The sequence below is a fragment of the Camarhynchus parvulus genome, chromosome 2 (assembly GCF_901933205.1).
Source record: "Camarhynchus parvulus chromosome 2, STF_HiC, whole genome shotgun sequence".
Classification (NCBI taxonomy): domain Eukaryota; kingdom Metazoa; phylum Chordata; class Aves; order Passeriformes; family Thraupidae; genus Camarhynchus; species Camarhynchus parvulus.
Genome location: NC_044572.1, coordinates 98580847 through 98608127, shown reverse-complemented (window position 1 = coordinate 98608127; position 27281 = coordinate 98580847). Strand labels below are relative to the sequence as shown.

Here is a 27281-nt window from a genome sequence, read left to right as displayed (position 1 = left end):
TATTTTAAAGATGAGGAAACACATATGAAGAAGTACATGCCAGGTCTCAGCACAGCCTGTGGCAATACTGGGAATAACCTTTCCTTGCCACCATTCCCAGTCCCTCTCTCTGCCCACTTCCAACACATCCCACTGTCTTGTACAGAGCTATTTTCTGTTTGGCAGGGCTTTGAGCAAGCAGCCAGGACATAGCCACCCCTTGTTCAGAGAAAGAGGGCGTCTTTTTCACAGAGGCCAAAATGCCACCCTTGAGCCCCCGTCAGTGCCAACACCAGATCATTCCAGCTTAATTTAACATTTGCAGACATTATAGTGATTGACAGTTGAGTTGAGTGGAAAATTCCAGTTTAATCCTGCTCTGTGTGCCACAGACATGGGCTCAGACAGCTTGACCTACATTTAACCCTGGGCAGCAAGAAATTCTTAGGAGAAAAGAAAAAAAGTGGTTTTCATCTCAAAGCAGTGAGAACATTCCCACTTATTACATGTCCCTGTGTATATGCATACACGTGTAATTGTGTTACAGTGCTGTGAATATTTAATGACCTGAGCCAAGTTTGCCCCGGTTGGCTTTACTTGGTGAAGAAGATGTGTAAGTCAAATATAAAAGCACAAGTGTGCTTGCATAACAGCTCAGTAGGGTTTATGGCAACAGCAAAAAGGATAGGAACTAGTTCTTTCCTGACAATGAGGTTAGGATTGTAAGTGCTATAAAATTTGCTTATGCTGCAAACTTTATATCTCTTGGGGGAAAAGTTGATGAGCTGGTAACTTCAACTAATGTACTGTCAGGAAAAGCCTAACAGGTAAGGCTTGACTGAGGGACTGCAGAGTCAGTCTGCTTTCTTTGACCCCCCCTCCTTCTGCAGATCAAAGGTGCTGATAGTGACTGACTGTGTTTGTTTTGGGAAGTTACAGGTGCAGTACTGGGTGTCACAGCTTTTCAGCGAGAGGTGCATTGGCAAACATGAAAAGCCCTGTGGCTGAGTGATAACTGCATTAAGTACTCAGCGTGCAGGCCCTCTCACCTTCTACAGTCATGCTGTATCTTATACCTATAGATAATATGCATGCTATCTCCAGCCATATGCGAGGGCAATCAGGCACTGTACTGTAAAATTGTGCTCTGTCAGGGAAATGGCATCAGGGAAATGCACTAAAATCCCCACCTGTCAGGGCACAGAAGTGCCTGTCTGCAGTAAAACGGTGCTTGAGAGTAAACTGTGCAGCTGTAGCTTGAGTGCTGCTTGTGCACTGGCACGTCTTTTTTTTTGAAGAAGATTGTCTGTATGTGGGTACATGCTGTGCAGAGGTGTGAGGGCTAGTGCTCAGCAATCCAGCAATAGAAAGTACACTGTTAGGACATTAGGCAGAACTTTGAGTTCACTTCTATAAAATGACACTGTGTTCTCTTTATTTTCATGGCTTTTCTAATCTAATCCAGGATAAAAGCTTTGTTCAGGTATTTAGCTAGCCATATCATTAGTCATCAGTTAGCTAAGGCTGACACATTTCCCTTTCTCTACTACAATTCATCCAAAGGTCTCCTTCTGCATTGAAACACAGCTGCCACATCTGGGAGGTAGCTGGAGGCCACAGCTGTGTGCAGGCACCTGTTTTTGGGGGAAAGGTGCTCCAAGGTGGCTCTGAGGCAGTGGCTGGATAAAGAGCTGGTGTAAATGTGCTGGTGGAAGTGCTTGACAGTGCCAGCTGAGGGGATCAGCACCACTTACTGCAGAGTCTGTTCAGCTGAAAGGCAAGGACATCACTGCTCATCTCTGTGCTCTCTCATGCTCTCTCACATCCACATCCTTACAAGGTCTGGCAACTCTTTTTGTGCCTATGAACAAATCCATGTGAAATGATAACAAAAAAAGGATGTGAGGTAAACTTGCAGTTTGTGTATTTAGAACCTCATGGTGGAGCTGGATTTTGTCTCCACCTGCTTTGTGATCCTGGATGGGAGGTCATCAGCAAGCACAAGGGCCAGGTAAAGGCAGTGTTCACAAGGAGCCTGTGCTGTCTCTCCATGCCTGCTTTAGGTCACCAAGGCAGCCCATTGAAATTACCAGTGCTGGATCTGTTCCACTATCAGCCTCCCAGCAGTACAGTTCTGATTCATATTAAATGTAGGATCCCAACTGCATTTCTGATGGATTCAGCATAGCATTTCAGGTGGAAATTACATCAGTTTTATGATTTTAGTCTGATTGTAAGAGTACATAAGATTTTTGATTCAGCCTGAGTTTGAGAGGAGGACATAGACTATTTAGTACTTGACTGGCAATGGAGTTGACTCAAGAACTGTAGCATGTTTGGGCATTATTCCTAAACAAGCCTGAATATCCTCCTCTGTGTTCCCTCCTCTCTGATTGTCCAATCAATTAATCAAACTCAAGCCCAAACTTAACACTGCATATTACCCTGCGGGCTTTTGAAATCAAGATGTATTCTTTCTACTTAAGAAGATCATAAAAATAGGCAGCTAATTGCCAGGGGATAATTACAGTTCTCTAATTATTATTGTTGCTGATGGTAAGTGATGAACAAGGATGAATGTGATGCAATGCCCTAAGCTGACACCCTGAAGGGGACACAATCAGAGGAATTTTTTTCAACTTTGGCTCCAGCAGCATCTTGAGTCACTATTTTTGCTCTGGCCTGTTACCAGGTCACAGCTTTGGCTCCAACCCTGCTCAAAAGGTTCAGCTGCACCTTCAACCTGGGCACTAATTTCAGCTGTGACTGGCTCTGGTCTTTGTTCAGGCCATTATTTTGACTGGCCCCATTTTCACTATTGCTTCAGCTTCAGCCACTGATTAGGCCAAGATTTCAGCTCCTCTTGGGCTCAGACTTCAGCTGTTCCCCTGTCAGGCTCTGACTTTCATTCTGGGCCCAACTTGGGCCATGATTTTGACTCTGGGTCCTGCTTAGGATGTGAATTCAGCTTTGGCCCTATATTGAGCTGCCATTTCCACTCAGCTCCATCCTGGTCTGCAACTTTTTCTCCTGCCTGTTTCAGGCCAGTACTTGAGTGCCAGCCCAGCATTGGTCATAGGTTTGGCTCTGGCTGTGTATCACTCTTTGAGCTGGGCTCCAGCCCCTGCTCCTTGGCCCTGCTCCTTGGCCCTGTATCTTCATCTTCAACTTGGTATCAGGATTCAGCTCTGGCCCCTGGCTCAGCTGTGATTTTGGCTCTGGTCCCATCAGGCTGTGGCTGCAGGTCTGACCTCTGTTCAGGCTGTGAGTAGAGATCAGGAGCCACCTTGGGCCTCTATCGTGTCTCCAGCCCTGTCTTTGGCAATGGTCACAGCTCCAGGACCCATCCTGAGCCACAACTTTGATTCTGGTCCCATCTTGGCTCACAAGCTTGTCCCCAGCCTGATAATAGGGCTCTGACTCCAGCTGCAGCTCTGGCTCCTGTGTCTGCTCTGCCCCTGCCTGGTCTTTGACTCTGCTCTGCCTTTCTCAGTTTATGACTTTGGGTCCAGCCTGACATGGGGCAGCAGCTTTGGCTCTGGTCCCTGCTTGGGCTGTGACTGGTGCAAATGGAGCTGTTAACCTCAGCTTTGTAGAGATACTGGAGTGAGACTGCTCCCATCTATGGCAGCAGTTTGAGCTCTGGCTCACCTCAGGCTGCTACTGCAGCTCTGGCTCAACACTGGGTTGAGATTTTTGCGCCAGCCCCATCTTTGGCCATAACTTTGGCTCTGGCCATTGTTCAGGTGGCTGCTTTGGGTCTGACTCCGCCTCAGGAGGTTGCTGTGACTTGGCCACTGTTTGGGCCATGGCTTTGGCTCTGGCCCTATCTTGGCTTGTGACTTTGTCTCCAGCCACATCTTCATCTGCAACTTTGGCTTAAGTTACAGCTCAGGCCACAAACTTGGCTTAATTTCCATCTTGGGCTCCTGCTTTAGCTTTGATTGCAGTTGTGGTTCTGGATTGGTATTGAGCTGTGAATTAACCTCTGGCCTGCTATTGGCCAGATGCTCTGCCAACAGCTTGATGGTACATGACAGCTTTGGCTCTGGCCACGATTGGGAGGCTATTACAGCTCTTATTTGGGCTGCTACTTCAGCTTCAGTCCTGTGTCAAGCTGTGACCTAGACTCTGGCCACATGACCATCCACATATTTGTCTCTGCTTTGATACTCAGTTGCAACTTCGCCTTTGGTCCCTGCTTGGTTCATGACTTCCGCTTTAGCCCATTTCAGGCTGCAACTTTTGCTTCTTGGGCAGTGATTTCAGCCCTGTTCCCTGTTCAATGACTGGTGGCTACTTTCAAGCCATATCCACTGTGAAGCCATGAGTTTGGCTCAGTTTTTGGATCAGGGCTTCAGCTCTGGTCCCTGCTCCAGCCCCGGTGAGGATCATGGCTTCTGCTCCAGTCCCATATTGAGCTGTGACTTTGGCTTTGGCCTCATTTCAAGGCATAAGTTTGGCTCCAGCCCTATATCAGACTGTGATTTTAGCTCCAACCCCATCCTGAGAGGTAACATCAGTGGTGGTGCCATTTTTGCTGTATCTTTGGCTCTTGCTCAATCTCAGACCACACCTGTGGCTCTGGCCCCTATTTGGGTTGCTAATTTGTTCCTTGTCATATCTTGGGCTGTTACTTTGTTTCTAGGGGAAATCTTGGGCCATGGCTTCAGTTCTAGCCCCATCTCTAGATGTGACTTTAGCTCCATTGCAATTTCAGGCCATGATTTCAGTTCCAGACACATCTTGGACCTCTGAGACAAGTCTGGCCTAATACCAGGTTGCTACTTCAGCTTCGGTACCTGTTTGGTCTGTGACTGTGGCTAGGGCTGGATAGCAGGTTGTGGCTGTGGCTGTAGCCCCATGTTGGTCTGTGGCTTCATCTCAGTGGCATTTCAGGGCACGATTTCAGCTCTGGCTCAATATTTGGCTGTGACTTGGGTGCCTGGAGAGGTTACCTAGAACAGAAGCTAGACAGAGTAAGAGAAATAAAATAGGTATTTATTTAAAAGGCCTTCAGAGGTTACACCTTGGGCAGTACAAGAGCCTGGTGACCTTGGTTCACAGGCTGGAAAAGGATTGTTTTGTTTCAGCTGTGAAGAGAACTTGCTAACACTTTATATGAAGTTCAGAGATATATACTAATGCAGTACAGAATCTGAAAAATATGAGACCTAAAACTTCATCATCTTCAGTTCCTGCCCTGTCTTGGACCACTACTTGCCTCCAACTCAAATTTGGCTGTGGTCCATGCTCAGACAGTGAGTGCCACAGCAGTCTGGGCAGCAGTGTAGGCTCTGGCCCTACCTCTGGCCATGGCTTTGGTTCCAGCCCATCTTGGGTTATGAACTTTTTGGCTCTGGCACTACCTCAAGTGGCGATTGCTGTTCTCTCCTGCTACTGGGCCATGATTTTTGTTCCAGTCCCAGCAGGGATGTTATTTTGACTCTGGACCCACCTTTAGCTGCAATTTTGGCTCTGGACAGTGCTTGGGTTTTGATTTTGGCTCTGGCTCTGCACTGGTTTGCAGCTTCAGGTCCAGTCACATCTTGGATTGTGATTTCAGATCTGCCCCCTGCTTGGACCTTAACATCTACTCCAGTTCCATCTTGGGGCCCCAATTTTGACATAGATTCCCTGCTTTGATCACAGCATGTACTCTGGACTTGGGATGCCCAACTGCAGGCCCAGCCTGCTCAGGCTTACAGGTGAGCACTGTCACAGTTTCAGGTCCAGCCCAGTTGCAGGTTGTGACTTGGTGATGCTGTGCAGCAGTGTTACATGTGAGGCAGGGAGCAGACAGCAGTGGGAGAGGTTGCCAAAGCAGCCATTTCCCTGCTGTACATGTAGTGATGGATGTCTCAGTCCTGGTCTCACCACATTTCTGAAGTTTTGCAGAGGTGGAGGGACCCACACCTCCACCCACACTCTAGAGCCTGAAGGGACAGCCCTTTCCCAGGAGGATGCTGAGAGGTAAAAAGGCAAGCCCTGGTAGCACTGACTGAATGGTCCTACGGGCAATAGAAGGTGCTGCTGGGCTTCTCTCTGGGCTTTTCACCTCACCAAGGACTCCTGACGCGCACTGGGCACTCCCTTGCTTGGGTCACTTGTGGGCTGCCTCAGGGCCTCTTGGTGCTGTGGCCAAACTGCTTTCCCAGGCCATGGCACCTGCTCCCCTGTCCTTCTTTGCTGCTGAAGGCACTCACTGATGCTGTTCCACCTTAAGGGACACTGCTGCCACACGAGTGTGCCAACTGTGCTGGCCTGGGTACCAGAAGAAGACGCTGTCCCCAGGTGCCCCTTTCTTGCCCCAGCCTGCCAGCAGAGTGCAGGCACAGTGCCTCTTCAAAGGGTGGTGGCCTCTGGCTGCCAGCCATGCAGACTCATGCTAAGGCTGACTGTCACTAACAAGAACTGCACCTCAGTATCATGGCAAGATAATTTATAAGTGAGATACAGGATGCAAGCCAACTTTAGCCTAGTTAAAACTGCAGCATAGCTGGGTACCTGCTGGGCACCAAGTGGCCTTACATTCATTCCCTGGGCGGCCCAGGAAACTCCCCAGGTGCTCCCTGCATGAACAAGGCAGAGGTTCCATATAAGGCCAATTTGAGACAAGGTCACTGGTACAAATTGTCACAGAAGCTCTCCAGGTCAGACTTCCAAAGTCTTGAAGATTTTCCCTCTCACTTTTTATAAATGGATCCATGTAACTCTGTGCTTTGTCAATTGACATGCTGGGTGGAGGAAGTGGTTGTCCCAGAAACTCCTGAAGCTTCTTCATGCTGCAAAATTGACCACCTACAGAGAGGAGGCACTCGGCAAGAGGCCCTGTGAGCTGTTCCTGCAGCTGCAGAAATGATCACACAGGACAGTTAACTCCAGGTCAATCAGTTTTTGTACTTGGCATGAGTAGAGATGGGTCAATAAACACTGGAGCGGTTACAGGCCAGCTGGGCAAGGGGGAGGGCAAGAAGAGGTGGTGTAATGAACAAGTTCTAACATGTCTAAGGGCTAAAAACTCATCCTAGGGCACCAAGGTGCCCCTGTGCAGTCCCTGCCATGTGTAAAGAGATGGATTCAGTGAATTGCACTGAAAGGGTCCCATATGTGGCCCCAGACTGAGAGTGACCATGCAATGTTATTGGGGCACACTCTGGCCTTTGCAGGGTCCTGCGGGACATAGGTAACACTGCCCCCAAAAGTGGGAAATCAGAAGAAATGCCAACATCAGAAGACTGTGTGCAGGAGGACAGTAAGGAAAAGCACACTAAAAGAGAAAAACAAAATAGCATCTATTAACTCTAGTCCTTAACAGTAGTACGTAGCAGTGTAAGAGTTCACAGAAATATTTTTTTTAATAATTTTTATCAGAAACATGGCACTTTCTATCTTCAGGTCACTGAATATACAATGATTATTCCTCACAACATCCCTGTGAGGTAGGCATTAGATTGCAGTTACTATTTAACATGTGGGCAGAGGCAGAGAAGTATGTAATGAATCCTGCACAATTAAGTTAATGAAGTTCAACTCACTTAAACATGGAGAAGCCCTCAGTGACTTGAATGAGAATGGGACAATGGGGCAGAGCTGATATTCATCAGCTATATTTTTTTTTCACTCCAGCCAATTGCAATGCTCAGGGTCCAACTCCATTGCTTCCCCATATCCCCCTGGAAAAAGCACCTTGGTTAAACAACTTACACATGCTGAGTTGCTACAAGTGAGATCTGTAGTAGAAATAGGAAAACCAGACTTCAATTCAGCCTACATGTGAATAAAACCGAGAGAAGTTTGCCTGCCCAGCCAAATGGAACACTTTCAACTTAAGTCCTTTATGACATCTGAGACAGCATTTCAGCCTTCAGGTATGAATAAGTGTTTGCTTGACTTAATCTAGGGGAAAAAAGTTTGGTAGACTGTGATTGCTGTCTCAGAAATCATGCTTATTTTAGTCAAATTGTTTTACTGAGGGAGGAGGAGGAACTTTGGGTTTAACTCTAACTTTCCAAATATTTAAAAAGCCCCTTAGTGTAGCAATTTCTCAAATAAACTTTTCTTTCAATTTTTTTTTGTTTCAAAAATGAAATAGAGCAGGTTTGTAAACTTTAACACAATGAACAAATCCTAGTGTTTAATATACAATTATTGATTTTAATGACTTTGTACTGTAAATCAACTTCAGGAAATAAAGTATACTTGACAGTATGGCTACTGTGATTAACTCATCTTCCTATAGCTTTCAGTTAAGATTTCTGAAGAGATGCACTGTTCAAGAAAGATTCATAGTCTCAGCCCATAGACCACAGCAGCCTGGCAGAAGCCAAGGAAGCCATTGTAATGAATTCCTGCTGAGTAGCTGATCCATCAATTCCTTCATGTGCAGTATCAGTGACAATGGTCTGCTCCAAATTGAGAGATGATCACGATTGAAGATGCGCTTGGGTCCACGTGCTCTAAAAATCTAAACATGCTGCTCTTCCCAACAGAGAAATCTTCATTCTTATTTAATGGAAGACTCAGTCTAGTGGAACCATGGCTGTGCACTATGATGGGAGAAGAACAGAGTGGTGGCTCTTGGCAGAAATTGCCTTCATTTTGAGGAAGAGGGTGTGGGAAAAAAAAAAGAGGGAAGAGTAATTCTTAACATTATTACCAAGGGACATGTTAACTTCTAATGTGAGATTCACTTTTCCTTCTGAAAATTGAAACCTTTAGGTCACAACCTCTTCCCCAAGGAACTTTAACCTTTAAATCCATGTTGCAATTGTTGTTTCCAGACAAAGGGTAAAAAATAGAAAAAAAAGAAAAAAGCTCAGAAGTGCACTTTGCATATCCTGCCTTACAAAGGGTTAAAGTGCTAAGTTTGATATATCCAAAAATTAAACATCTCTCCTACTCCTTTATTTTTTTAAATGAAACTTTCTCTTTGGTTTCTTGTATCTTCCCTGTAATTTTATCCTTTGTTTCCTCCATCTTCTCCGTAATTTTATCCTTTGTTTCCCCCATCTTCTCCGTAATTTTATCCTTTGTTTCCCCCATCTTCTCCGTAATTTTATCCTTTGTTTCCCCCATCTTCTCTGTGATTTTATCCTTTGTTTCCCCCATCTTCTCTGAAATTTTATCCTTTGTTTCCTCCATCCTGTCTTGCAGGTATTCCTTTACTGGTGGTGGTGTGGACATGTAGCCGTGCTTACGTAGGTATTTAACAGTGACAGACGTTCCTCCCAAAGTCACAGTGTATCTGGCAGGAGTTGCAATCTTAAAGAAACCAAAGAATACACCACATAGATAAAATAGGAAAATAATATCCAGCAAAAGGTATTTTTTTTATGTTGAAAATTTATTTTGACCAGTGTCAGATTCTAAAGATATTTTCAATTTATAAGGAAATAAGCCAGTTTACAGTGAGAAATGCATACCTTTTACCTAAAGTATCATTTTGTCAGAGCCAGCAAGGGCATTAGACCTCCCTTAAAAAAACTCATCAACACACAAACTCTCCCTGTGCAGCTTGTAGGACAAGCATTCAGCATCTTGATGCAATTCAGAACAGACTGCATGTGAACACCGAGTTTCTTCCAACACTTCCAGATCTCCCAGCTATAACAACATCTTTAACTGTATTTACTTATTGGTCTCTTTTAGGCAAAGTTGGAAAGAGTCGCACTTTCACATTTTGTTTGGGAAAGTAACCCTTTTGAAAACAGGCAAGAAGGACATCACTTTTAGAAACAAAACAAATTGAGTGGCATGTACAGCAAATACTGTACCTTGTTTTTGAATGGTATGACATGTTTCAAGTTTCCCAAACACAGACTTTGCATATATAAAGCATTAAAAGGAAACCCAAACCTGAATGTAAGTAATTGATTCAAATGACAATGAAAATACTTGAGAGTGATGGACATCTAAGGGGAAGACAAAAAATCATCTAGGATAAAAATAACTGTCCTTTTATCTGAAATTCAATGAAGTGTTTAGATTTAACCTCTTTGTCCCCTGCTAATTATGTCAGGGATACAGAAGAATAACTTAATTGTCATCTCAGAGGGCTGCAATACTTCTGCAGCAAAGAAGTTATTTTAGAAATACAGACAGACTCCTTGAAGGAGCACAGAACACATATCAACTTGCATGGAGTATTTTTGCCACAAAATGAATGCTTAAGTACACGTAGCTATCGAAGAAAGCTAATTAATTCTTTCTGCTGTAAACAAGTAAACCCTGTTTAGTTCACCAGGCAAGACTTGAGCTTATTTACAAACTATAATTATACTTACTTTATACAATGCATATGCAGTTAGTGCATTTCCACTCTGGGAATTTTTCAGGATGTCTACTACGCTGTCTGGTAAGCCAATCAACTCTAGGAATGGAACAACATTCACCCCACTATAAAAGAGAAAAACATTGGTAACTTGAATGGGAATTTGAAACCTGAACAGTAATTTAGAGTACCATTTCTTTATTACACAAACTTCATAATTTGAAGACAAAATGGTTTTTTATCTAAGCAATAAACTTATAAGATTTATGTTTCTGACCATAGGAAAATTAATGTCCTTTTCAGCATTTCAAAAGGTGACCTATTTATATTATCTCTATTGGATGGAATGGTTTCTAACTTACCTGTGTCCCAGTTTATGTTTGAGGTAAGTAGATGTAATGGTGGTAAGACAGCTACTCAGGCTCCAGCTGTACATATTCAATTTCATGCTCTGTTTTGCCTAAAATTACCTTCTTTTTTTATTAAAATTTCAGACAATGTTCTCCATTCACTTCTAAATATATCAAACATGGAATGTGGCAAAAGAAAAGGAAGCAACATGTTACATGGACAAGACTTCAGGGGCTTTGTGCTCAGTTGTTCTACTGTGTCAATAAAAGGTGTCAAGATGGTGGAGGGAGCTCCTATCACAATTTCTTTCTATTTGACATCCATGAAAACAACAAAAGAGAAAGGAAAGCTCATCTTTATATTATAGAAGAAAGCTACACACAGTTATACAAGACCTGAGTTTCCAATATTTAGAGAGTTTATATTATTGGTACCATTATCTATTTCTATCTACTATTTTAAGCATTGTTCTGAGCATGCAATCACTTTAGCATCAGGAACAGTAAGAGGCAGTAATTTACCAACAGTTACTAGAACCTACAGTCTGAAGGTCTACTCCCAGAGTAGGGAATGGAGACCTAGTAGGAGCTGAAAGACAGCTCTAACTGTGCCATTTCATAAACCATAGTCTTGTATGACCAGGCATTCTGAGAGTTATTTTTCCACTTCAAGAGAGCACTGCTCCTGTGGTATAACAAACTGGAGCTTTGTTATAATTAGTTTAATTAGTTTCTAGTTGAATATTTCAGTTGTTTTCATCTGCCAAATACCTACTTTAGCAGCAGGCTTTAGAGTTTCAAGAAAAGTAATCTTCACTCAATGCGAAATGTCTGGACATAAGCATCAACCTGAATTTATTCAAAGCAAAATATTTTTATAGTTCAAGACCTTTATTCCTCTGACAGGAGCTAAATTTAGAATGACATTTGGATCTATAGCTCCCAGAAAGGGCAATTATGCCAGCTGGTTAGAGTAACTAAAACAAACACTTGTGCAGTAAGGCATTCTGATGTCACAGTTCCATCCTTGCCACCACAAACCTCGTTGTTTCATGCTTTCTATTATTAAATATACAACACCAGCAGTCCAGAGATAAACATTTGCTTATATTTAGCAAACTATTTCCAGATAAATAAAACCTCTTTCATCTGAACTAGCAAACTAGCAGCTCATAATTGATGTAGTAGTTTTTTCTGATAAATGCCATTTTCCAGAATGGTATCTAGCACATGCTGTAACTAAAAGAAACTAAAATTAGAATACTTAGTTTATCTCTTTTTTTTTACCAACATAAATATTTAATTTCCAATTAAAAAGTATGGTCTACAGCAGCATTTTTTTCAGTGGATGGCAGGAAAGGCAGGAAACAGAAACAAAAAAGGAGGGGATGATACACATTGTGAACAGCTAAGGGAGGTAAATCCATGAAGTGAAAATCCAGTTATGAGGAAGGACTGGGGATGAAGAGGGGAGGAAGTGGTAACCTGAAGTCCAAGGGCAAAAAAAAGGTCTATAAAGATCTCAATTAGCCATTCATAATCAGGATTCCAAATCCCTATCTTTACCTTTTGAGAGATTACTAATAATTTCAATGCTATTTACATCCACTCATCATTTTGGTGAGATGAGCATTCCTTTAAATGTCAGCACCATACCTGGTACACAGCAATAACTGCATGGTAATTGTATCTACATGACACTCTCATGAATCCTATCTACTTTCAATGTTAACCTTATGCTTTAGTCAAAAATGTAGCCACATTTCTCTTTTAAGTATAAAGGCACTTTTTAAAAGGCAATAATAATTTATATGTCCTTTCACTAGTAGATCTCAATTCAACTCTGGTATTGGGCACTGCAACAAAATACCAACTTACTTCATGGCTGCATAGTAAAAGGATCCAAACCATACACTGGAAGTCACAAGGTGCACTGGAACCATGACTTTCCCATACTGCTTAAAAGTTTTCTTGAACCTCTGAACAAGACTAATTGATTTATCTTGTAATGGATCAGGTTCTGAAGAATCTGACTCTGCAGGGCTCTGCTTGGACGCATCAGCGGCCGAAGGTAAAGGATTTCTTTCTTCTGGTACTTTGTGAGAAGTGTCTGCTGGCTGTGATGGAAAAGCAGTTTTCTTTGAGGCAAAGTGAGCTGCACCTGCATGAAGACATCGTTTAGGATGGTCCAGTGCCAGAATCACTTTGCATCCCACATTAGGCAGCACAGACTGTCCTTTTAAGCACTGAAAGACACCGGTGCGAGGGAAGAACCAACACGTCCCGTGTGCCAGCTGAGACGCAGAATGGAACAGACTCCGCTGCATTTTGCTGAAGTGTGGATGAAGTTTCTGTAAAGAAGAAAGAAGAGTAAACAAACTGCATTTCAATGGTGTGATTTCTACTTGCTCCAATGCCACTTAAAATTCTCAAATTTTAAATGGCTTTCTATTCTACTTTAAAGAGGTTTTCCTTATCTTTCTTTGTAGAAATAGTTACCTTCCAGAATTAAGGAAATAATTTTCTCATTTTTTCAGCATTCTGAACTCAAATAGTCCCTTCACTTAACATACTCTGCTCCTCACTGCTAAAATGATCACTCTACTCCCAAAAAACATTCTTAGGAGTTTAGTACTATCTACTGCTTTTATCTACATTACCTGGCACAGCCATTGAAAAGTTACTCTTAAACTTCACTTATAGTAGCATCTGCTAATTTAGGTGAACCTTGAGTCTACATAAATGCATTATAAATTCACTGAAGTAAGTGCAATTAAAATTTATTTTTGGTGTCAGTGCATTCTTAGTTTTGGTAAAATTTTTCATTTTCTATACTATTTTCAGTAGAAGTTCATAAAATTGAAAAACCTCAATAGAAATAATTATTAATGATCAAGCAATAGCCTAAATAGTAACAAATGTAACTGTAACAGCCTGCCAGTAATGCCTGTCAGGAAGGGGGAAGGTACTGTTGAATGTCATATATTAACATGAGCAAAACTGAATTGCAATTTTCCAAACATTGTAATGCAAAGAATATTTTTAATCTGTGGAATAACCCAGTTAACTTTATGATTTTGAATACTTACCAATTACTCCTGAAAGTTTGAAATAACTATTGAGAGCTTCCCCACAAAGAAGAAAGCAATTTAGTTTTGCATACACAGACATCAAGAAATCATTTTTACCCCTCAAAATGCATGCTTTGAAATTGTGAAATACTCTTTCCTTTCCTGTATTCAATGGTTGCAAGTTACAGAACTAACACTCCTTCCCTCCCCCCCCCCAAAAAAAGTGATGCTAAGTGAGGTAACAAATGCCACTTAAGTTAGTCACATTACAAGTTTTGTACATTACTAATGCTTTTCCATTTTTAATTGTCACAACAATTCTTTATCCAAACGAGAAATCATTGAAATTTAATTGAAATGTCATATCTGCTTTCCCTTCACCTTATATATATGCCAGGTGCTTTAGCAGTGAATTTTTCTAGGCTGCAGAAAATGATGAATACTTCCTAACATAGGAAGAAGTTTAAAAAAAAAAAGTGAAACCATACATACCCTTTATTACTTTCTAGATATGGTATGGTGTGTATCTTCAAAAAGTTGCAGCTCTTCTACTACTTCCTTTCAAATATATGTCTTGAACACACTGAGGCCCCTGCTATAGTGAAAAAAGGGCACATTTAGAGAAATAGCAACAAGAGCAAATTAATCCTATGAAAATTTATTTCTTGAATAAGCCTGAAACCTTGCAACTGAAGAAGTTATTGGTGTAAATTCCCTTTAGAATACTGACATGCTAATGGGAGACTTTTTCTGTGTAATTTTAGAAGTTCCTCAACTTTGAATCACTGTTCTCTTCCAAGAGAGGAAAGTTTCATAATCCAGATGGCTCTGTTCGAACAGTCCTGCCTGTATGTTTTCTAGCTAGTTTTACGCTACTGTTGTACTTGAATTAATAGAAATTACTAGAATTACAATGTTTGATGTGGGGAGAAGACGAATTCCTAGGTTTCAAACTCCCTGGGAACCTCTGCATTGCTTGTGACACACACTTTTGTTGAACTCCTGCTAACAGGAGGTACTGCATCAATGGGGAAAAAGGAACTTGTGTCTCTATATAAAGAAGCAGTTACTCTGTCCTGTTGAGTTATGCACTCGGTGGGAGTCAAGAAGTGCTGCTGCTGCTCATGGAGCAGTAAATCAGCTACAGGTACTGCCCCTCCACAACTCAGTTTTCTGTAGGACTTCATTGGAAGCAGCAATTGCTTCTGGTATCTCTAGTTTTACAAGAAGCAGAGATTCTTGCTTATTTCTGAAATCCAAACGCAATTGCTTCTCAAAACAAGAAGTAGTGAAAACACTCAGTAAAACTCAAGTGTTCAGATGGCACTCTATCATATGCCAACTACTTAACTGATTTATAGAAATTGTAACAACAAACTTGGAACATGACAACTGCATTCCTTGCCTACTGCAACTTACAATTCTTTCCTGAGGGATAACATTCTCTACAGAGAACTGTTTTCCTCTCTCACTAACAGTACACAGCACTGAGCGTTTGCATTAAGTAGATTTTCTCAATATCCAGCCAGCAGACTCAGCAAAAGGCATCCACTTATGGGAATCTGGAGGCTCTTGAGTCAGACTTCTACTGTTCACCAGTACCCTATTGAAAAATACCTAGTTCAAACAAGCTTTGCAAATTGCAGCATGGGGGAAACCATAATTTTGAGTAATTTATGTTATTAACAGGACACTGCATTCCAGCAGCCTTGGGAAGAGATCATTCTTCAGCACAGGATTGAGAAGCTGAACAAGCATTTCTGAATTTTTCCACTCCTTGTAGTGCATTTACAGTAGCACCTCTCAGAGTACTGTTTCTAGGTTTTGCATTCTAGCACTGTCCAAGCACCTCTGACCCAGCAGAGTGGCTGCAGAACACTGGGGGAGGAAATGGTTCCATTTTCCTGAGTGTGGGTCACCACTGTGTCCAATGCTTCCCAGGCAGCCCATGACACTGCTGTGATCAGTAAATGAATTTCAAGGTCTTTGCTCACTGAGTTACATGCACCATGTAAAACTTAAAAATAGAATGTCACCAATGGCTTTAGAGCAGAGAAAGTTCTGGGGCTATTACAAGACTTTCCATGCCACTTTTTGTTCCTGTATTCTCAGATGGACTTGAAAGTCATTAATTAAAGGCTTTTTTTTCTCCATGATGGATGACCTGGCAGGTCAAAAGGAATGTTATCTAAACATCTACAGTAGACCCTGAAGAGGTTTTGCACCTTGTAAGCAAGTAGTATGGTTCTAGTTGATGTTCTGCATAACTGCTTACTGTTTGTTTCTCCACTTTAAAATGTGGAGAAGCACAATAGCTTGGAATGGTAAGATATGACAGTGCTTATGTTTGAGAGAATAAAAGATAACGTTTTTTAAACAAGGTAAAAATTCTCCTAATGACCTTACTGTGTTTCACAGGGAAGTGCTTTGCTTATTTAAATGAACAAAGGAGAGACCTTTTGAAGCGTTGGTACACTGAGTATTACACTGCTGTCCAGAAGCACTGGCATGAGGGAACTATTATAAAGGCTACAGCATGATGTAGGAAAGGCACATGAATAAAGTAACAGATTAATACAGCATACACTTTGTAAATTCATTTTAAAGAAACAAATATTTTTAAAGGGGCGATGGGCGCAGCTGCTCAATTGTTATACTTTAGTTACTTGGCTCAACAGTGCAAACAAATTTTTATCAGGACATATATTATTATGGTTGAAGATCCAAATAAATATGAAACTAGCTGTTTCATCCCTCTTAAACATGAGATGAATACAGAGAAACTTGTCCTTTAAGACAGTTAGTGAGAGGAAGTTCCTAAAACCCTGTGCACTCAACAGGCAGCAGGAAGTGTGTCAACCTATGGATTTGAGACACAGATTTTTTCTCTAAGCATAATACTTCTCAAAGAAATTACTGGAGCTACACAAGCTATACAACTGCCCCTGTAACTTTAGGTTGTTAAAAACACTCAGATTCTAAGGAAGTCAGGACAGTAATCTGAATGTTACCCACAACCGCACCTAGTAACTTGTGAAAAGTTGCTTCATTTTAGTGTGTTTAACATTTTTCCTGCTGTTACATCATGCTGCAAAGATACAGAAAAGGACAAGAAGGCACAAGCTCCAAATACCAAGGTGAGAAAGCACTTATCTATGGGGTGGAGCAGGGGGAAAGGTGTTTTAAAGCATCTTAGATTACTTTATTAGTTTTCTCTTAAAAATGCCACAAAGAAAAAAAAATCTGTCTAACGACAAGTATAACTCAAGTTTTCTGCTCCAAGAATTCCATGTGGTCAGTGACAGAATAGGTAGTAGCTACAGAAACCATTAAATGCTATGCGAACACTTGTGATATGGCCTCTTCTTCAGCACTGTCACATCCCAGCTAACTATTTAGTAGGATCTGCAGCAGACTGTAAATTGAGCTGTAGAGATATTGGCCGTTCAAGACAAACTCCTGGTTGGGATTCTTGGACATCCATTTAATTCCTGAAGGCACCCCTGTCTCATGGTGAGCTGTTAACAAGGCCTCTGACATAAAGGGAGTAGTCTAGGAGCCTCTTAAGGAAAAATACAGATCAGCTTCTCATTGCAGCGCTGGAGGTTTTGTTTAGGAAACTTCTGTACTTGTGTTATCATTCAGATCAGCTTTGGCATAAATCTGATATACTAGAAGAGCATTCTAGCTCTCGCATTTGCTCTACTTTCCAGTGATAATTAGGAAGCAGATATTAGATTTGCTTTTTGTTGCCGAGGACAACAAAAGTTCAGGAATTTTAAATGCCACAAAGCTGGTTTATGTGACTGTCACAAAGTCATTGGCTTTGGATGTGTGCTAACACATTCTATGCCAAAAAAAACTCTGGAAGATCTTTGGAAAACACAGAAGGAACAGGCCTGGCCAATACAGGTATGGCAAAGGCTGCTGTGGATATTTACTGTTGGAAAGAGAAAACGTGTCAGAGATACTGTCAGATGAAACTTTCATCAGGATAATTTGTCTAAAAATGGTTACCCTGCTACAATTAATGTTTTTTGAGTTACCAGAAAAATGAAAATATAAGGAGTTGGTGGTACATAAAAGATGGCAAAAACTTTAGTGTTAAGACAATGGCAAAAACTTCAGAGTTAAGTTTGTTTGTAAAAGAGGTCAGAAAGCATCTGAGGAATTGAGGGTATAGTATATGTAGAGAACACTGGATTATTTTCTCAGTTATACCAGAAACACTCTGGACACAATATGTAAATTTGGATGACTTTAAAGCTTTTTCACTTGTTCTGTTACTGTTTAAAAAAAGAACATTAATTATACCACAGGAGAGTTCCCAATGAAAATCCATGAGCTTTTTCCACTCCCAAGGCACCTTTCTATGGAAACAGAGAATTAATTTACATTCTTGTCATATTTAGTGTAAAATCTAGAAAACTTTGAGAATTGTGTGTGGCAGACACAGTAGAATTTAGAAAGGAAACAAATCAAGTTTTCAGAAATCCTTTTCAACTCATCTTTCAGATGGCATAAAAAGCAAATGCAAAGCTCTCATCCAAGCAGCTCAGTTTAATAAACAATACCACCATATTGCTTACATTTTTGCTAAACATAATAAAAAAACCCCCAAAGCTTGTTTTCAGATTTAACTTGTTCTTTTCAAGAACTCATTGCTAGTATATATAAAAAAACCCCAAAACTGATTTTGCCAAGCTTATAAACCAAAATAAAAAAATAAGAAAACCACAATTGAACTGAAAACATATATGGGTGTCCTAAAAGTCTGGGAACATATTTTAAAATAATTTTAAGACTAGTGCAATACATGCAAAGCATTGTTTTTCTTAAATACAATGTAAAATAAAACTATAAACTTCTTGGTAACTGCAAAGGGTTAGTACAGCATGGAGTCACTAACCATGGATGGGAAAGTGGCAGTGCACAAGGACTTTTTATGCTTTGTATTAATACCTTGAGTGCATGAATGAACATTCAGAATTTCCATTTTGACTTTTACTACTTTTGCAGTATCACTCAAACAATCTGTGATTCATTCTAAACTAAGAAACTTGCTTATAATTTGAAGTTTGGGCATCATTAATTGTGTAGTTTTGTCTACCACTCAGGACTGTCTGAAAATATAACACCACATTTTAGGTTAAAGGGAGAAATGCAAAATAAGTCACAGTGGAATTTATTTAAAACTTGGTAAAATCATGTTAAAACGGATAAAAGACTAAACCCTTGCAGACAGACAACTTTAAAGCATTAGCCTCACCCTACCTCTACACTATTTTCACTTAGTAAATGCTATGCTATAATTTTTTAATTGATCATATTATTACAACTCAGTACTGCTAAGTGGAGATAAGACAACAACTGTGTTATTCTTATTTTACCTAAACTACTCTTCTTGCTAAAACACCCTGAGCAAAATGAAAAAGTAAAATAAACTTTTCCACAATCCTCACACACTGAGTAATCCTCACTGCTACAATCTTCTGATACTCAAATCTTAAAAAGGACAAGAAGAAGTAGCTTTAGGAAGAATAAAAGATATTGCAGACGTGTAAAGTCTGCACACTGGATTCAGAGGACAAATAAAGCAGGAGAATGTAATGCAATGCCTGTGTGTTGAATTATACATCTGGAATGCTAAACAGGAGCCTTAACAGCACAGTCAATATGTCCATGGTAACTCCATTTTCCTCTGGGATGGAAAGTACTGGATCTTAAGATTACATGTAGCTGACCATTATATTAAAATGTGAATGCTATCAAATGCTTCTAAAAGAAAGGATCACAATCAGCTGTAGTGCTTTCTGCTCTCCAGAACTGTTTTTAATAACTGGTGCTATTCCATCTGTTAGCACTGGTTCCTTCTTTCACAAGTTTCGTTCTGCCCTCTACTGAATTTTTACGTAAGTACAACTCAATAAAAAGGTGTCTGCTGTGTATGATTCTGTCCAACAAGTGTTACTGGATCATCCTCTATATTAGTTCCAGAGCCTCTCAGAGGCACATATCAATGAAAAATTTGGCTTTTAAAGTGCTATCTGGTTTGATTTTTTTTGGTCCATTTGTCACTCTACAGACATGTCTGCAATAAGCAAGGCAGAGAAATTATACTTATAGATTGCAACTAAGCTTAAAAATAGGCATATTATATATCTATGCTAAAAAAGGTCAAAAAAAAGTCTCATGTTAGTTAAAAGCAGGGGCTGTATTCATCTGCTTCTTCACAAGACCTTCCACTTTAGGCTAATGATCAAAGTAAGACCTGATTCGCTTTCTATTCCACTTAGGTATTAACTTTCTGAATCCTAACAGCTTCTTCCATCCTTGTATCTCCCAAGGTATCAGTAGTTCATTCCTCCTAGAACACTTGTGGTTGTCTCAGAGGGTTTCCAGCCACAGGGCCCTTGCCATGCATGCTGTAGGGGCATGAGTGTAGTGGTCTGATGTACAAAGCAGTGGAAAGCTTCTACTGGATAACTAACAGGGGCTGGAAAGGGACTTCACATAAGCAAGCCTCAGATCTGCAGATTCCTGCATATGACCTGAACTCCCTCAAGAAAAAAAACAACCCACAGCTGAACTAATGAGGGGTTAGATGTTAAAACATGAACAAAAAAATACACAGATCAGTTTTCTATACTTCATCAAAATATTATTTGAGAATCTTAGGAATAGTACATTGTATTTTATTTGACAAATTCCTCACCTCTTTCAACTCACTGAGCATCTCAAGTGTTTTGACTCTACACTTTAACACACGCTGAAATGCACTGGAAATATGGTTATTAGTTCTATGTTCAGAGCTCAGATATTTCTTTTATGATGAAATACAGAGCTGCAGTGCACATCTCTTTTCACTAATAGAGTCATCAACGAGTCAAAAGGTTGCTGCCAAAAACTGAACTCCTGCTCAAGATTTCCTCCTACTTGCAACTTGGATTCTAGCAGCCAAGCTCATTTTTTAATTCATAGTTTGTCTGGTCACTCAGCACTTCACTGATACAGACAATGTGGATTATAATAATTAATTTTCAAAGTCTTTGGAATTGTAATAAAGTATTTATTAATGAAAAATGTAATTATACAATTAGTGACACACTGCAGATACAGTGACTTTTACAAAAACAGGTGGTACTGACACAAATAAAGTTCAGCCTTTTTGCCCAGATCTGTTGGGTTTGTGGAGCAAGGTTCTGGTGGAGGGTGGGCTATAGGGGTGGTTTCTTTGAGAAACTGCCAAAAGCTTCCCACATGTTTCAGAGAGCCAATGCCAGCTCCAAGAGAGACTCACTGCTGGCCAAGGCTGAGACCATCGGTGATGGTGGTAGAGCCACGGGACAACATGGCTAAGAAGGAAAAAAAATTGTTGCAGAAATGTAATTGAGGCCAGGGAAGAGCAGAGTGAGAACATGTGAGAGGAACAGCCTGCAGACACCAAGGTCAGTGAAGGAGGAGGGAGAGGTGCTCCAGGCACAGGGGCTGAGACAAACCAGCAGCCTGTGATGCAGACCATGGTGAGGGAGCTGTGTCCCTGCAGCCCATGGAGGTCCAGAGAGGAACAAGAGATCCACCTGCAGCCTGGAGGACCCCACAACCAGAGCCGATGAATGACAGGAGGAGGCTGTAGGAAACCCACACTGGAGAAGGTCCTGTAAGGACCTGGGGCAAGAGGAGTCCATGCTAGAGCAGGTTTGCTGGGAGGACTTGTGATTCCATGGGGGATCCATGCTGGAACAGGCTACTCCCGGAGGACTGCACACAGTGGAAAATTACCCACGCTGGAGCAGTTCACAAACAACTGCAGCTCATGGGAAGGATTCATGTTGGAGAGGTTTGTGGAAGACTGTCTGCCATAGGAGGAACCCTCTGCTGCAGCAGGGGAAGGAGTCCTCCCTCTGTGGAGGAAGCAGCGGCAGAGAAAACATATGATGAACTGATTGTAACCCCCATTCCCTGTCCTCCTGTGCCACTGAGAGGAAGAGCAGGGAGAGAACTGGGAGTACAGTTAAGCCCAGTAAGGAAGGAGGAGTGCCAGGAAGAAATGTTAGGATTTGTTTTCCCTGTCATTTCTGTACTCTGATTTGATTGGTAATAAATTCAACCAATTTCCCCACACTGAGTCTGTTTTGCCTATGACAGCAAGTGATGACTGATCTCTCCCTGTCCTCACCTCAACTCAAGAGCATTACATTGTATTTTCCTTTCCCTGCCCAGCTGAGGAGGTGAGAGGTAGAGCAGCTTTGGTGGGCACCTGACATCCAGCCAGAGTCAAACCACCACACCAAACCACAGAATACAACCTTAGATATTCAAATACTTTATCTTGACTAATTATAAAAGGAATTTATTAGGAATATGCTTAAACTTCGATCTTAGAATCAGCTTTTTACAGCCTTCTGCCCCACCTTCCACCGTGACTACCAAACCTGTTTCCTTTCTAGTCTTGATAAATGCCATTTTTGCCACCTTGGATCTTTACAGGTCTTGTCTCATTGTTGTGTTTCTTCTCTACATAACCCAACAGCAAGCAACAGTACTATCTGTAATAATACATCAAGTACAAATTATATTATGTAATAATTTTTTAAAGACACTTAAAACAACAACCTCGAAGTACCAAGTCTTTTACTCATCAAATTCACCCAAAATGCTTCTAAAGATGCCCAAAAAACATTCTCAAGGAATGTTTGTAAGGCTTCTCCGAAGCCTGACAATTAGGAACAAAGTAGGAATAAAAGTAAACCAGCAGGAAACTGGAAAAAAAAACGTCCCAGCTTCCGTAAAAACAGAATTCACAGTGGAAGCAGTAGGTTCAAAATTTTTTCATTTATTCTCTCACCACATTTATTTCACACTTTCAAACACTGAAAAGCTGTCATTTTTCCTAGCAAAAAATACAGAACGTTCATCTTTCAGCAGAATTACTGTTGGCAGACATTCACTTCCAGTACAAATCTTTTCTAAATATTCAAAGTAAGTGCTGAATTCTCTGTTGTGAATTCAAATTTCTCCATATGGGGAAATATGTGCAGTATCAATCAGAATATCTTGAAAAATTATGTGTGAAGAGGCTGATCATAACATTTACAGAACACACACACACTCAAAACCACAGTCTTCATCTAATTTTCAGTAAACGCTATTCCCAACATCTCTACAAATGAACGTGAACAGTTCTTATAAAAGAAGTATTATTTTTATTAGGGTCTTGACACCTGAGTGGCTACACCTTCTTGCCCATTATTCAGTTTACTGCCTTACACAGCATTTCTTGCACAGAGGCATGCAAACAACAAAATTACACCATCTTCAAGTGTCTGAAAGTACATCAGATTCAGAGAGCTGTGTCTTTACACCAGAAGGAGCTCTGATGAGACTTTAGTATTAGAACCCTAATAACATTCCTATTCACAGTCCGAAGCAGCAGCATTACAACACTGCTCTATTCAGATTGGGAAAGAATCCTATCACTGCAACACTGCAAGCTTTGCAAGCTCACTGCTTTCTGCCAGATGTCATCAACAAGGCCCAAGGCTTGTGGCTCAGCACAGAAACATCTCTCATCAGCAAGTACTCTCCTGTGGCCTGAGACAGCAGGAGGCAAAGGATGCCATCTAATTTTAACATCAGTAAAGCCAGTTTTTAAATTCACAAAATATTAAGAGTGAATAGTTAACTGCCTGGTATGTGCTGGGACTGAGCATTACCGCTGCAGTTAAAGGCAAGTGCTGTCACATTTTACTAAAATCTTTCACCAGCCACTTTTGGAAGAGATTCACAGACTGAATTCTTGTGAAGCCACTCATACATTCTTATTTCCAACCAACAAAATTCATCCATTGGGAAAAGCTATTGATTTGGTTTATAATTTGTTTATGAGCACCTGACTGTATTAACAACCACTCCCTTGCTCCATCCCTCTCCTCAAGGACATGGCAAGTCCTAAAGAGCTGCAGGGGATATCTGCTGCAATGTTCTACAAAGCCACAATCACAGCCACACAACTTGTTTGGTTTACATAAGAACTGTTACACAGGATCAAGGTCAATTCTCAGGACAAGATAAAACAGGAGATGCAGGGAATTAAAATTTATAGCCCATCTAAGTGTCCCTTTCATTTCCTGATGTGAACAAACAGAGCTTTACCATTCAGATGAATTTATTTCCAAGGGGCAGGGTCATGTCTGGAAACATAATAAAAAATGTGGCTCGTTTGAAGAAGATGAGAGGAAAACTGAGTGATGGAAGGCACTGGGCTACAAAGGGTTGGAGATTTTTAGAGGAAGCACAAAGTTCCAAACAGAGTAAATCCTCCAATAATGCCAATGCCTAAAAGATGATGTGGCTTCAGTCTCTACCAGACAAAAAGTCCTAAGTAGGCACACCACTCTGGCCTGTCAGCACCTGCTTAAATCAGAATTTTCTGGACAAAATTTAATATGGACAAAGTGTGTTGGACTTAACACACCTGTACTGGTACCTTCAAGACTCAGATACATTTATGAAAATAGAATCACAGGTGTCATCAGAATAGATCTTAAGGATTTTTTAACTGAATAACAACATTTTACTCTCACTGGAATTTTATTATATTGATGGGGACACAAAGAATGATGTGTGTTTTTTAGAGGTGTCACAACTCAAGACTCAAAAATTAAGAAAAAGCTCTGTAACTTAAAAAGTGCTCTTTTTTGTTTTTGCTATTGTCCCACTGCACAATCCATTCATCTCAAGTAAAAAATTCTACCAGGGGCACATAATTGTCATTAAGAATCTCTGACCCTGAGTTTGATCCTTGATCTAAAGTGATGGAACTAGGTAGTTACCTATCAGCATATCAAGGTTAAATCCTTATGATCCATTCTGATGACACCTGGTCGTCCAGGAAGATTTCTATCAGGTTTTGGGCCCAGGTCTCAGTCCTTTCAGTGATTTTATTCCATTCCTAATACTGAAATATTGATGATTATGAATTTGCTTCAGCATCTAATTTTGAAAATAAGTTCATCTTCAACTATCTGATTTAACACCAAAAATAACTATGTTGGATTGTCTTTCCAACCTGCAGGACTAAACTGATTACAAGGAATTTGCTGAGATTCCATGAGCATTTTTACATTTTTAAAAATTAGTGTTCTTCCTGCTCTTGTTGTTGAATTTCTCATGCCCTTGTCTTCAAGACTAGAAAAAACTCCTGCAGATCCAGAAATATGCCAAGATGCAAACTGAGGGCTCTTATCTGACATTAGGGGACATCAAGAACTCCCTGTCTTGCAGAAACACACTTCAGTTTCCAAGCAATACCTATGAGCATACACAAGAGCTAGGGTGGTTTACATGCAGAAAAGACCATCTACAGCAAGAGAACTACACAGAATCTTTTAAAAACCAAACCAGATCAAAACTATTCTTACAGCTGCTATAGCCTGTGAAGCAGACCTGCCCACAGTCATACCACACAAGTCTTTAACTTCTTACATTCCTTACATACTCCTTAACAGTCTGAATTTATCTACTCAGTTTTTGCCATGTGGAAGCCACCTGATATCCACCTACCCAAATCACCAAATCATTTCTTTTTTTTTTCATTCCCTGATGGAAGTGCCTCTTATACAGTGAGTGCAATTCAGTAACGCTGCCATAAGGGTCAGTCACACCCCTTTTACCTCAAACAGCCATTAAACAGAAAAGGAGATAAACACCTGCTGTCACCCCCACCTCCATGGAGATGGACAGTGGGGACATACTATCCTCTGTGCATGCAATTCCCACACTGAAGCAGCTGCAAGTCACATAAGCACAGGCAGCAAAACACATTCCAAATGAGGAACCTGCACCCTATCTCCTTCCAAAGCAGCAAAACTTTGGCAAACCATTTTATGTTTATACTTGCTTCAGCTATTACCTTGGGGTAATAGCTGAAGAACACTCTCAGTTTAAGAACTGGCTTTGGTAAGGAATTCTAGGACACTTCATGTACTGCTGTCCAATGTAAGGTTTTCTCTTTCAGGACAGTTGGTAGAGGGAGTTTTGGAAATAGACATTAGTGAGGCTGAAGTAGTTTGTAATAGCTGACATAGATCCATGTTTCACTTAACAGCCTTAAAAATTCTGCTGACTTCTCTGTCTGACTCCCTGGATATACTTAACAGGAGTGGATTACTAATGAGAAACATAACATGAGACAATAAAACATTTGTACAGCCACTTCAAGCTTTCTGAAAAGACAAGACATAGGCAGGTCTAGGAAAAAAACCCCCTTAAGGGGCATAAGCAACCCGCGGTCCTTCAGTGGTAACATAGAACCATGGAATACGCTGACTTGGAAGGGATCCACCAGGATCATCGATGTCCTCTGCACGGCCAACTCCTGGCCCTGCACAGGACATCCCAAGAATCCCACCTTGTGATTGACACTATGGCCAAACGCTCGAGCTCTGCCAGGCTGGTGCTGTGACCACTTCCCTGGGGAGCCTGCTCCCGTGCCCAGCCATCCTCGGGGTGAAGAACCTTCGCCTAATATCCAGCCTAAACTTCCTCTGACAGTTTCGCGCCGTTCCCTTGGCTCCTGTCACTGGGCACGGGGGAGCCGGGATCGCCGCTGCCCTTCTTGAAGAAGTCACAGCCTGAGCTCGCACCCCCAAATCCCTTCCTCTCCACCCAGATGCTGCAGCAGCAGCCCACCGCGGAACACCCAGGCCCATCCAGCGTCACCTCCCTACCAGGAAATCTCTCTTTTCACCCCGCTTTCCTGGGTCGCGGCCGACATCCTTCAACGCCGGGCAAGGCGGACTGGTCACAGGGAGGGCAGCCGGGAGGAAGGCGCCAGCAGCCCAATCCCCCCACAAGCCGGGGCGAAGTGGGATCCCTCCCGATCCCGCCGGTCCCGCTCTCGCCCCCGCCGCGCGGGTACCTCGCGCCGGGCCCGCGCCGCTCCTCAGGGCCCCGCGCGCCTCGGGCACGCGCCGGTGCCACCAACGGCCACTCCCGTCACGCCCCCCTACCCCCCCGCGCTCCCTGCCCGCCCCGCGCAACGTGCGGCGGCGCCCGTCCCCACCATCACCTTCAGGCCCGGCGGCGCCCTCCCACTGCGCAGGCTCGAGCACCGCCCCCCCGCTCGCACGGCCCCTTGGGACTCGTAGTCCCTCTGCCCCGGCTGGGACCCCGCCGCCTTTGACAGACCCAACTTTGTTCGGAAGTGACCTTTAAGACCACCCTGCCCAATCGTCAATCTGGCACTGCCACTGCGACCGCCTAACCTAAATCACCCGGCGCCAGGGCCAGGCGTCTCTTAAACACCTCCAGGGAGGGTGACTCCACCACTTCCCTGGGCAACCTATTCCAACGCCTGAGCATCCTCACGGTGAAAAAGTTGTTCTAGTATGTAATCGGAATCTCCTCTCTCTCAGAGCAGGCGCGTTGGAAGAAGCTGGCCCCAGCTTACTACACCCTCCTGTCAGGCAGTTGTAGAGAGCGATAAGGTCCCCCCGAGACCTCCTCTTCTCCAGGCTAAGCAGCCCCAGCCGCTCCTCACAGGACTCCGCGCGCCGCCGCGTTTTCCCGCTCCCGTTCCTCGTGCTCCCTCCCAGGACGTGACGC

General features: G+C 42.1%; 1 protein-coding gene across 7 annotated transcripts; it reads right to left on the bottom strand.

Moving 5' to 3' along the window:
• Window positions 1-7256: 7256 nt before the first annotated feature.
• Window positions 7257-27268, bottom strand: FAM210A (family with sequence similarity 210 member A). 7 transcript variants are annotated; one of them, XM_030970943.1, is made up of 5 exons: window positions 27177-27268; window positions 14166-14268; window positions 12481-12953; window positions 10266-10377; window positions 7257-9243 (listed from the first exon to the last, which is right to left on the bottom strand). In XM_030970943.1, exons 3-5 carry the CDS (start codon window positions 12927-12929, stop codon window positions 8878-8880), a joined length of 927 nt encoding a protein of 308 aa, XP_030826803.1. In that variant the 5' UTR covers window positions 12930-12953; window positions 14166-14268; window positions 27177-27268; the 3' UTR covers window positions 7257-8877. The 7 variants fall into 7 exon arrangements, with proteins under 7 accessions (XP_030826803.1, XP_030826802.1, XP_030826806.1 ...); XM_030970942.1 differs by having other exon boundaries at window positions 27127-27244; XM_030970946.1 differs by lacking the exon at window positions 27177-27268 and adding an exon at window positions 27045-27106.
• Window positions 27269-27281: the final 13 nt, after the last annotated feature.

Excerpts from the sequence above, each read along its gene's own strand:
- FAM210A (XM_030970943.1), bottom strand. The coding sequence starts at position 12,929 with ATGCAGCGGAGTCTGTTCCATTCTGCGTCTCAGCTGGCACACGGGACG. Across the intron at positions 10,378-12,480 it reads TTTTACTATGCAGCCATGAA|TGGGGTGAATGTTGTTCCAT; the intron begins GTAAGTTGGTAT and ends TCTCTTTTATAG. Across the intron at positions 9,244-10,265 it reads CTGCATATGCATTGTATAAA|ATTGCAACTCCTGCCAGATA; the intron begins GTAAGTATAATT and ends GGTTTCTTTAAG.